The 11,508-nt window shown below is 44.7% G+C and overlaps 1 protein-coding gene across 5 annotated transcripts in view; it reads right to left on the bottom strand.

Moving 5' to 3' along the window:
* LOC118509019 (obscurin) overlaps positions 1–11,508 on the bottom strand; it is a 65,262-nt gene that overhangs the window by 29,632 nt on the left and 24,122 nt on the right. For all 5 annotated transcript variants that reach the window (XM_036049039.1, XM_036049038.1, XM_036049040.1 and 2 more), the window contains exons 4-8: positions 2,578–2,699; positions 2,346–2,513; positions 2,135–2,266; positions 1,893–2,069; positions 1,643–1,808 (exon numbers count right to left, since the gene is read on the bottom strand). In XM_036049039.1, the coding sequence (XP_035904932.1) occupies positions 1,643–1,808; positions 1,893–2,069; positions 2,135–2,266; positions 2,346–2,513; positions 2,578–2,699 (765 nt within the window). The remainder of the gene's footprint in view (positions 1–1,642; positions 1,809–1,892; positions 2,070–2,134; positions 2,267–2,345; positions 2,514–2,577; positions 2,700–11,508) is intronic.

Consider the following 11,508-nt stretch of genomic DNA (forward strand, 5'->3'; position numbering starts at 1 on the left):
TCATTTCTTTCACTTAAGTCAACCGATTGTTGGGGACCGATTTGCATGGCGGCCATTGTGTTGGTTCTCTACTGTTTCTACTTGCGTTAATTGATCGAGCGATAAAAGTTAATGAACGGCCGGGACTTAAAGACGTCAGATCCCAGCAACCGCATACAAACACACAGAAGCGTGTGCTTATTTACCGTCCTATTGTATAATCGGTAGAATAATGCCGTCAACCATTAAATTGTACTTTGAGATCCACTGCATTCGTCTAGCTCGCCCTTCCCAGTGTGACATAATCTAGACAAATTTTGATGAGTTTTCTAACCCCCCCAGAAAACATCCCAGATGTTGCAATGCCGAATAGTACAATAAACGGTCTTGTAGGAAATTGTAACGGGGAGACAAGTCCCATTTACATGCTCGGTGGCTTTTTTGCGCTATAAAGCGTCGAAAAATAGAAACCTAATCCGTTGTTTGGCCCACCGTGAGACTGTGGACAGCCGAACACACAATTTCCGGCAGCAACAGGCGATTGAGTAACGGCTGTGTGTGTGCGTGTGCCGTGGTTGTGGCTGCCGTAAACCCGATCCCGGGATTCACAGAGACCGCGACCGTTTGTGCCCGTTTGTTTCATCACGCAGCGTTTGACAGCTGTCGGATGATCTCTTCGGGGGACGGCGTCCCAACGCAGGACGCACCGGAGGTTTGATGCGCGGTAAGCAATTCTTATTACATAGGTTGGTGAAATTGTGCCGAACATCAGCACCACCATCACATCGAAGTGTGCATTTCCGTCATGGGGCAACTCGGCGGCTACAAACTTGCAACTGGTCTCGTCTGGTCTCGAATTAATCGTCTGATGGGCCGTCGTATATTAAGCAAAGCAGACTAATCCCAGCACTCGTCGCAGTTAATCTCCGGTTAGTTTTCCGGCATCGGATCAGAATCGGACAACGATCTCTGATCGTTTGCGTTTCTTTTTTTTCAGTAACGATTTAGTCTTTGAATACAAAGCAACAACATTGCAACGGAGAAGAGATCAAGAGAGCGAGAGAGAGAGAGAGAGAGAGAGAGTGAGTGTGAAGGATCGGTAAGCTAAAATTATCAGCAACCTCATCGAAACTTCTGCTTCGAGTGCTTACAAAATCCAAAATCCAGTAGTTGGATTCAATTCCAACAGATGGCGCTAGCGGCGGTGAAGAGAGATGATGTTGAGTCGTGCTTCATAGCTAAAGTAGTGGAGATCTTCAGGAGCTTAGAAATATTGGAAAAGCATAAGCTTTCTAGTTAAAGCTACAGTGTTGTCCGTTAAAAAATGTTTGCCCCAAAGATCCTTCATGGAGAATGATTCACCATCTTCTTCTTCTGTGGCACTACAACCTCGAGAGGTCTCGGCCTGCCATTTCTGGCTTTCTGTGACTTAATTTTACCCGTAGAAAAGTAGTCAGCCTTTCGTACGAGGAGGCGGTCTGGATGGGATTTGAACCCCGGCCCTGCCGTGTGAAGACCGGCGCCGCTGTCGCCTCGGCCACCGGACCGCCCCAAATGATTCACCAGTGCCTCTATATACTAGATAGAATCTATTCGAGGATCTAGTCTAAATTCAACGATCAAAAAAACATTAAACCATTCAACGCTCTCACGTTGTACATACCATAAAGAAGTCTCGGATCGCATCGTTTGACGCAAGGAACTCCTGGGCAACCGGTGCATCCCGGCAGTACTTGACGTGCTTGTCAAAGTCACGCTCGAGCCGTAGAAACGTTTTGCCGATCATCTTCGGATTGTTTGCGTAGTACTTCACACCCTCGATCAGTACCCTGTGAAGAGCACAGAAAAAAAAGCACCAAGCAATAAGCTATCCACGATTTATGTGAGGGCACAATAAACTTGCAGCCACTTACGTGTTGTGAAAGTCCGCAATCTGCTTGAAGTTGTTGAAGATGTCATCCTTATGATCGCGCACCACCCGCGGCACCTTGTTGTCCTTGTTGTCGATGTACTTGAGGTAGTTGTCGACGACCTGCTGCAGGTCCTTGGCGAACTCTTCCTCCGTTTCGACCAGCTCACGGACCACAGCCCTTTGGGGATGAAAGAAGTCTGAATTTAGCGTGACCTGTCGTATAAACCGAATACTGATACCCACTCTCGTCGATAGGCAGCATCGTTGGACTTTTCGCCGAATACGGCCTGCTCGGTATGGTTGACGTCCAGCACCGACACCGGTATCCAGCCGGCTTTGGCATTGTCATCACCATCGAAGATTCGTACTTTCCACCTGATAGAAGTTAAAAATAAGTTTATTTACCATTACTTTATTCACTCCCAACCGTCTCCTGAATCCAAGCATCGCTTACTTCTCGTTCGGTTTCGGTTGATACGGTGGCTGTGGACTGACGCTACGTCGATGGGACGAGCTCTGGTGGTTCTTCTTCGGCTTCACCGCCAGCTTGTGCCGCGAGGCCGAGCTGTCGAGCCGATCCTCGGTCTGACCGATGTTCATCTGCGGATCGAGCTTAGGCTTCCTGCGGGGAGTTTTGTGTACGAGCGGTTAGAAGGCAATGTGCCGGCCATCATTATTATACTTACTTTGCCGCATTGACTGCCGAATCGCCCATGTCGAGTACCTCGACCAGATCGCCAATTCGCACCGAGATCGAGTCCGGTCCTTCGGCATCGTAGTTTTTGTTCACAACCAAAATATCGTACATCTGGGCACGGTGATGATGAAGCAGAACGGAAAGGATTAGTTGAATGTCATACGGGGCGAGGTAGGTAAGAAATGTATGGTAGAATTAATGAATCTAATCTGCATCAGCATGGTGCCAACTTGGAGATTGCTCATTTGGACATATAAAATATCCTACTCAAGTGACAATACAGTTTAAATTATCAAACAAGTTAAGAAATAAGTTTTGATAAATTCGCCCAAAAACGACCCCTAAAGTTATGCAATTTGCATCAAAAAATTTAAAATTTGGATTTTGTTATGCATTTTTTTAAATAATTTTATGACCTGACTCTTTTTTTTGGACCGATACCTTTGGTAATTCAATGCTTCTGCTACGAGCTTGCATGTGTAACCTCGTAAAATATTAGACGAACATTTTGGCATCCCTTAGCGATCCCAAATCTTCTCTCATTCATTTCGATGAAAACCCAAAGAACAGTTGTTTGTTGGCAGCAATACAGAACGCTTCGGAGTGTTAATTTGCGACCAAACCCCCTGAAACCATGTACCGAAACCCTCGAAACCAATCTTACTAGCACTAACCTGATATGTGATACGTGTCCGTACGTTTGGCGTACGTTTTAAAAAGTAAAATTAATCTTAAATGATTAATTTATTGCACCGGATTCGATTTCTTCCTTACCGTGGCATGAAGGTTACAATTTTGTTTTTGTGTTAGTTTCCTTGACGAAGGAAAAAAAAACCGGGCTAGTGATTCAAGCTGTAAGTATCCCTTCCATGAGGGAGAACCTTCCCGTGCGACAGATGAGTATCACAACTAATGAGGCAATAAATCCGTCAACCGCAATCGTTACAATTTATCAAACGCTCGTTTTTATATCATTTAGATGAGGTCTTCTGTTTGCGAGGGTGAGGGTTTTTATTATGAACCGAAACCCCTTTTTTCTCACATACTTTTGGCATACATCCAGCCGGTGAGCTGATTTAAAGAGGAGGGAGGAACACCCATTAAAACTAGCTTCAGCTTTTTAAATCCCTTATTTGTCAGGCACAAGCAGACAGTGGTCGGGGCATGCGATGATATCATAATACTCTTCTAGGTGGAGATAAATTGAGATTCAAATTTAATTGATCGTTAGCTCAGATGATCCCGAAAAGGAGGGCGATGATCATATCAGTACGCTTGACCGATACTAATTGAGATCGATTTCTAGCGCTAGCCGTCGCAGGCAAACCAGTGCACGTCATCCCTGTCAAGCTGCGGGATCTTGTTCAAGGTTTTTTTTTTTATGGCAGAAACAGCAGGGACATTTCAATTTCGGACAGTACCTTTTTTTGGCAACACAAAAAGCCAAGACTATCTTGGGAGGAAAACGTTGGTCCGCGGATTGCTAATTGGCGAACCTTCAGAAAACTGTCAGTTCCCGCTCACGGTGCTGACAGTCAACCGGGGACCGCATTGGTTAAAATTCTTTCCAGACTCCCTAGTGTGGGCCAAAATCGGGTGGCCATTTTGTTTTACCCCCCCCCCCCAAAAAAAAAACAAGCAGAAACAAAAATGGAAATAAAAACATCACCTTCGCGCGATGACATTTCCTGTGACATGTGACCTCCTTTTCGAGGGGTAAGATCTCTTCTTCCTAACACCGAAATCCAAACACGCTAACCGAAGGTGATCGAGCAGCTATCCACACGAAGATGTTGTTTTCCTTCTTGTGCCGCGCTTATTTGACCCAGTGCCGGACAGAATACCTTGACCGTGGTGCGCTAGTTTTGTTCAAGGAAGGAACAACAAGTTGTACTTCCCCAAGTGTCTCGCATTTTTGTGAAGGTGAGCAGGTTGCGCATCAACGGTTGTGGTACGCGGCTCTATATTCTCTATATTTAGAGCCCTACCCCTACCCGAAAGTGGTGTACCATTTGTGCGATAAGTAATGGGCCGCCGATAGTTTGCTGCGGTCTCAGGTAATCCGGGTGCGTCTGGATGCTCGAATCGCGAGGAAGCAGTGTATATTTACGAAGCTTTCTTTTCCGTATCTCATCCAGTCACACTCACAGCCACACCACAAGAGCGCATTATATTATCCGCCCCGATGGGGCGGCCTCTGGCGGTGTGGTTGATTGTTGTGTTGATGGTTCGGATTTTGTTTACCTGGCCGAAATTGGAAAACAGCCTTGTTGGGTGTCGATCGGCTAAGCGGAGGAATGTGATTTGAATCATAATTTGTAACGCAAATGGAATGGGATTTTTGAGTGGGCCCGGTTCGAAGGTTATGATGATGGGGAGGGTGGATGCGATAAGTGTGTGTGTGTGTGTGAAAAGAGAGCGGATCAAATGACGTTTCTCCGGAGGGCCATATGGTTTCAGTTTAGCAGGTGATGATGATTAAGGGATGATAATTTACCGGTGCGGGCTTTGGAGTGCTCACAAGGCTGGAAAACTGGAATGGTGCGTTATTCTTGAACTCAGATATTCCATTTTGGCAATAAATTTAAGAAATTACCGCTGCAACAAGCTTACGTGCAATCTTTTTAAGATATAACATTAATCAATCGATGAACCGGGGAGCTTGCTTTCGGTAGTTCGATCAGGTAAAATGTATCGCGAGATTGACAAAACGCGATTAAATTTTCGCTGAAATCGATCTCAAAATGAAGTTTCTAGCTTTTCAATAAAATATGAAATTCTTATACGGTCCTTAACACAACTATACACTTGTTTTTTTAGAATAAAATAAAAGCTAGAAATCCGATTTTTTCATATTTTGACTTTTGGTATTTTTGATATCGCGTGTAATCATTTCAATTTTGTATGTATTAAAGCATTTTTAAAAACCTTTAAAATGATGCATTTCTATTGGGTATGTGTCACCCACAGGCAGTGATAAAAATTGATAAGCAATGCGAAAAGATAGCAAATATCGGACATACAGAAATACAGAAAGGTAAAATGTAACAGAATAGTGAAAAAATATAGCAAAATTAATCGCACTGCTCAAGTCGGCTTGGTACACTGCTCGACAGGCAGCTAAAGAAGCGCCTTGCAGATGAAACGAAATCGAAACGATATTCCCATCACTAGTATAGCTATGTCTATTATAAACGGGGCGGTCCGGTGGCCGAGGCGACAACGACACCGGTCCTCACACGACAGGACCGGGATTCAAAGCCCATCCAGGTCGCCTCCCCTTACGTAGGGCTAACTACCTTGCTATGGGTAAAATCAAGTCACAGAAAGCCAGAAATGGCAGGCCGAGACCTTTCGAGGTTGTAGTGCCACCGAAGAAGAAGAAAGATTTTTCAACAATTGTGAATATAAAAAAGGGTAGCTTTGTAGTTGCATGATAATTATTTCAACTGCCACGATAAACAGACCCACAATGTGTAATTACGAAGCACTTTTCTAGCCCTCGTTGCGAAATGAAGCATTCAAAATACATATTTGCATACTTTCAGGCGCCCGTGTTGCTAGATTTATTTGTTATCAAATTGATGATCAAACAATTTGATTTAACATTATCTTGGTGATTAACCGTGCAAATAGGAAAAAGAAGTTTAAACGAAATATTTTTCAATATAATGAGCCCATCAAAATTCACCTGCTCAAACCTTTTGTTCATTTCATTCACCGATGAATCAACCACTGTACCTTGGTCACCGCTCTTTCACGCTCTTAAGCACAAATTGTTGCGAACGGGTGAAAGGAAAAAAATAGCGCATCAAGCAAAATAACACTGCAGGTGTATTATTTTACCGACCACAGTTCGCGTTCGACCACCCACTTCTGCATCACTGTCACGCTGTCAGAAATTTTGCCGTTCGCACGGTCCGACATTGCCCGATCGTTAACCATCGTCGCCCTGGTACAGTGGTTGGTCCCCGTTGTCCCCGTGTGTCTTTTCTGTAATGGGATGGGACATGGAAAAGTTTGCACGTTGAAGTTCGTTGAAGGTTTTTGAAGCACACAGGAAGCTCATTGAGTCATCTCCAATTTCCCTATCAACACATCCGGCCGCTGTGTGGTTAGGTAGACCAATGAATCACCTTGCACTTGTCAATCAGTTTCTACCATCGAATGAAGAAGCTGGAATGGAGCAGAAACCGAGCCAAGAAGCAACCACAATTCTCAAGGTTCCACTCGGTTGGATGCTCATCGGTTCGGAAGTGTCGATCATAGTTTCCAAACATAAATGCCAAAATCCGGATCAACATCGAGCCCTCTCTCGCCGCACACTAGTCGTACCGCAGCGTGGATATGGTACGGTGCGTTCGTTTTAACCTATTAGTTGCTGTTGGGGCTGGCTACTGCAAAAATAAATAATAAATAAAGTTTATTTTTGGACGCGTCTGCGGCCGAATGGCGATTTTCCTTCCACGCTTGCACGCACGTACGCACGATGCGACTTAACCGGCCGTATCCAGTCGAGTCGAGTTTGTGCACCAACTATTAGCATTCACTTTTGCAACCGTCGATGGAAGCTGCTGTTTGATTTTTATTGTGTACGTCTGTGGTGCCAAAATAAAAAGGGGGGGAAAAAACCCCGCCAAAGCTACTCCAGATTCTGGGCAATAAATTGTTTGTTTGTCGTAAACTTTGCAACCTACCTACTGAGCTACTGAGCTGCTGGGCTGGGTGGTGTGCCCGTGTTTTGAAACATTATTATTGTACGCCGACGGAAACCGACACCCCGAACCGATCAAGTGGTGTAGGTCAAACACGGAAACACAGCGTGTCACGTGCGGGGCCTGATCCACACGATTCATTGATGCCCGCGTGACAAAACCAGCTGTTCGGGTGGTGGGATGAAGGCATCCTTTCGCTTGTAGGATTTCGAAGTAGGATGAAAAATGCAGGCAAGAAATGTAAATAACAGCTTGGACATAAATTAAAAAAAAAAGACTAGAGAGAATCCCACAACAGCAGTGGACGCCACCGTCAGTAGTGAGCATTGAGTCATCTGCCCGGTGGTTGGGAATGCCAACGCTGGGTGTCTGTTTTTGTTTTGATTTTGAAAAAAACTACAGAAACGACGAAAATCATTGGGTGGGTTTTCCTTTTGGATTAGAGTGGTCTTGAGAGATGACACACGGAGACAAATATTTTGAGATGTCTTTTTTTTTAGTAATAGTTATTACCTTGTAAAGAAATTGAGAGAGACATTTGAATGTAATAAAACCGGAATGTTTGAATAACATTATTATTGAAGATGGAGGGAGTTTGTAAGAAAGTGTGACAAAAAAATGTTATAGACAAGGCCGTAATTAAGGAGCTTAGCTTCAGCAGATTGACACCCTCTAGGTCATACTTCCTTGAAGGTTGACATTGACTAAATTATACGCTCTTTTTGTGAAATCATCTGCTAAATGATGAAAATGTATCCTGAAATCAACTCGAGCTCATCGTCATATGTTGACGTTGACTAAAATGCGCAATTCGTGGGAAATTACCTAGAACCCTCTAGAATACAAAAAAAGCGGTGGGATCAAATTCACATTGTTTATTATGAGCTGCAAGAGCAAACATCGAGATCTAGTCAAATGGGTCTCCATCTGGTGCGTGATTAACGGCGACGCTTCATGGAACTGTCATCAATTGTTAACGTTGAAAAGCAAAAAGGTGCCGAAAAGAGGCGTTCGTGCTCAAAGTTGAGTGCGAGATCCTCCGATGACACCTTGGAACATGATTTATCGACAATTGAACTGTCATCCAACGTGTCGCTTTCTTTCTTGTCCGTTCTGAGACCGCCTCCAAGAGGAAAAGAAACGAAGATTAACGTTCCCTGCACGCAACTGCCGTTCATCATCACGAATTGAGGCCTTTCGTCCCAGAACTATTGCTGACGTGGCGCACAGGTCAACGGAGGCCACATTTTGTTAGAATATTTTTAGAATTTCCGGTCCGATCAGGTGGTGGTGATGTGGCTGATGGAAAACGTGTTCCCGCGGAAGCCATTAGTGTGTGTGCACACACGCGCCCAGACACACATGGGATGTGTTAAATCTAAGTCAAAGAACCCGATCGCTTTTTTGTTCGTTCTTTCTTTCCATCTCGATCTGCTCGTGCCATCATCATCATCGGCAGACACTCTCATCTGGAGTTCATTATTGATTACATTTTTCGCACCACGTGTTGCACGTACCCGCCACCGGCCGCCCTGACGTCAGGCGGTACACTCTTACCCCCAAAGTGAACAATAAACCATCTGCTGGCGAATGTTTTTCCTCCACGAGCATGCAAAAACACTTTTGCAACAAATGCTTCAGCACGCAGTGCGTCGGCAAAGGTGGTTACGCGATGACGCTTGCGATGAAGAATGGATCGGCGTAGTCGGCACTGGGGATCGGCCACATTACATCCATCGTCGGTGGGCAATTTGCTTTCCCTCGTCCAGCACCGTCGTCGTTTGTTTGGACGAATGCAAAGAAGTATTTGCGCGTTTTCCAGAAGCGTTAGAAGAAACGGGCGGCATCCTTTTACAAAGCGAAAGGTGTCAGAAGATAAAGATGAGTAAATATAGAATGTGTGTCGGTGTGATGTAGCAAGTGTGTGCCGGGATCCTTGGTCAGATCACGACACTGTCCAACGTAACTGCTGGTTGACGACACCTTCCCATCTATTATGGGGCTGGGCGATCGTGGACATTTTGGAGCACCTGAACCCGAGGTGGTGGAGTGTTCTCGTTGTCTGCACGTGGCGTGCACAGGGTGTGTGAGCTCTTGAGGTATTTAATAAGATGCATTTTTCATAGATTGAGCCTTCAATATTGTTTTTTTTTTTTCGTCAATGTCTAGCGCTTGCAAATATGCATTTTTTTTATTTAATTTCATCTGCTCAAAATGTAGCAGTTAGCCACCAGACCATCGTAAGAGAAAGAACAGTCACGTAACACTATTATAAAACAATTTAAACAAGCAGAAATTTATGAAGAAACTGAAGCGTTTTAGTTTAATATTACATTAAATTGAAGTTACTTAAGTTAAGAGGACTTCTTCTTCTTCTTCCTTGGCACTACAACCTCGAGAGGCCTCGGCCTGCCATTTATGGCTTGCTGTGACTTTTTTTCACCCTTAGTAAAGTAGTCAGCCTTACGTACGGGACGGCGGTCTGGATTGGGATTTGAACCCCGGTCCTGGTGTGTGAAGACCGGCGCCGTTGTCGCCTCTCGGACCGCACCAAGTCAAGAGGACATTATGCTCAAAACTCAAAGACCTTATCGGTCGTACCATTAGCATGGCTTGGTTGATCCAATATCTGAGAGCCTAATCCTTCTGCTTCTTATCTGGCTCTACAATCTAGAGAGGTCTTAGTTAGCTTTTACTAAACTTGGTATTATCTGTAGTTGGATAATCAGTCCTGCATACATGGAATTGGCCCAGACGAGATTTGGTAGCCTGATCTGCCGTATGCAGGAAGGTCCGCCTTTAACTGAGGATCTTATCTACTCAAGCAATATTTAAGTCGAAATAACAACTAGATACAAAAGTCTAAAAAGGTCTAAAACCACGCAATTTTGTTGTGAACAAGCATGGGCAAGATGACATCCATAGGATTCGTAGGACCACTCGGGAACTAGAAGCAATATTCTTGAAAGCAGGAAAAGGAGTCCTAAATGACAACTGAACCGTCAGGGAAGCAGCTCATTATTTTGGTATAATAATTGCCACAAATCATTAAATTTGTTCAAGAAAGCTGCCTACGATTCACTGAATCAATGTAATGATGATCGCTGAACCCTAAGTAAGTAAGATCCTCAATACTTACAGGGTTGTACCGTTTAGTCTTGACTCACAATTTTTGATGCATTACCCTTCATTTCTTGTTACCGGCGTATTTTGTAAGACGCAAGCAGAAACCTGCCTAATGCATTTAGAATAATTATTAAAAAAAAAAAAGTTAAAACGCATTTCGAATCACCCTGTACATGGATGAGTTGCGAAGAATGATGCGTTTTCCTGCGTGCGTACGTATACACCAGAGAACGTGTTGCAAACCAATGAAGAAGAACGAAGCGGACTAGTCTATTTTAAGAATTATGCAACGATGAACCGGACCACGGCACTCCCGCTTCACGACGCGCAACACGCGTGTCTTTATGCAGGACCCCCCGTTAACGGACTAACGCACAGACGCACTGCTGGCTGCCAACGCACACACACATCCCGGGGTAGCAGCGTGAGGCAGCAGTAGACTGGCACAGAAAAGAAGAAAACGTACACGCACATCAGTTACATGGGTTTGTGGTGCACGGTTTGGTAATCGCTAATCCGCTAATAGGGCACCGGCCACTTCTGCACAGTGTGGTGCAAGCCACGGAGAACGTTCCGGGGCCGTGCGACGTGTCATCTTCGTCATCTTCATCACACATGGAGGTGAGTGACACATGAGCCAATTTGGGACCCGTCCAAAACGGATCGTCTAATGAGAGCTAATGAAACAGCAAAGCGCTATTTACACACCCAGGCCCACGGTGGACTTCCTTGTCGTTGGTGCGTAAGTGATCTCTCGTGTAGGAGCATTACGGTGGAGCGTACAAAAACTAAGGATGAGCGCATTATAGCATCATTTGCTACACGATCAATCCAGACGTTGGGAGAACATTGAACGATTTTTTTCCCCCCAGCAGAATTCAATGAACTCTACTGCCGGTAAGCTCTGTGCGTAAGAATAACAAACAGCGTGTGATGAAGTTTTACGATACTGACGATCATGAGTTCGTTCGGAACATTGGGAAGAATACAGGCGCATGGAGTACTCTCCTCAAACGCGAATGATCTTCAAAGCGGTGATCCATCAGCGAACGTTTGCAGATGTTTGTTTGTTCTTTACG

The sequence above is a fragment of the Anopheles stephensi genome, chromosome 3, assembly GCF_013141755.1.
Source record: "Anopheles stephensi strain Indian chromosome 3, UCI_ANSTEP_V1.0, whole genome shotgun sequence".
Taxonomy (NCBI): Eukaryota; Metazoa; Arthropoda; class Insecta; order Diptera; family Culicidae; genus Anopheles; species Anopheles stephensi.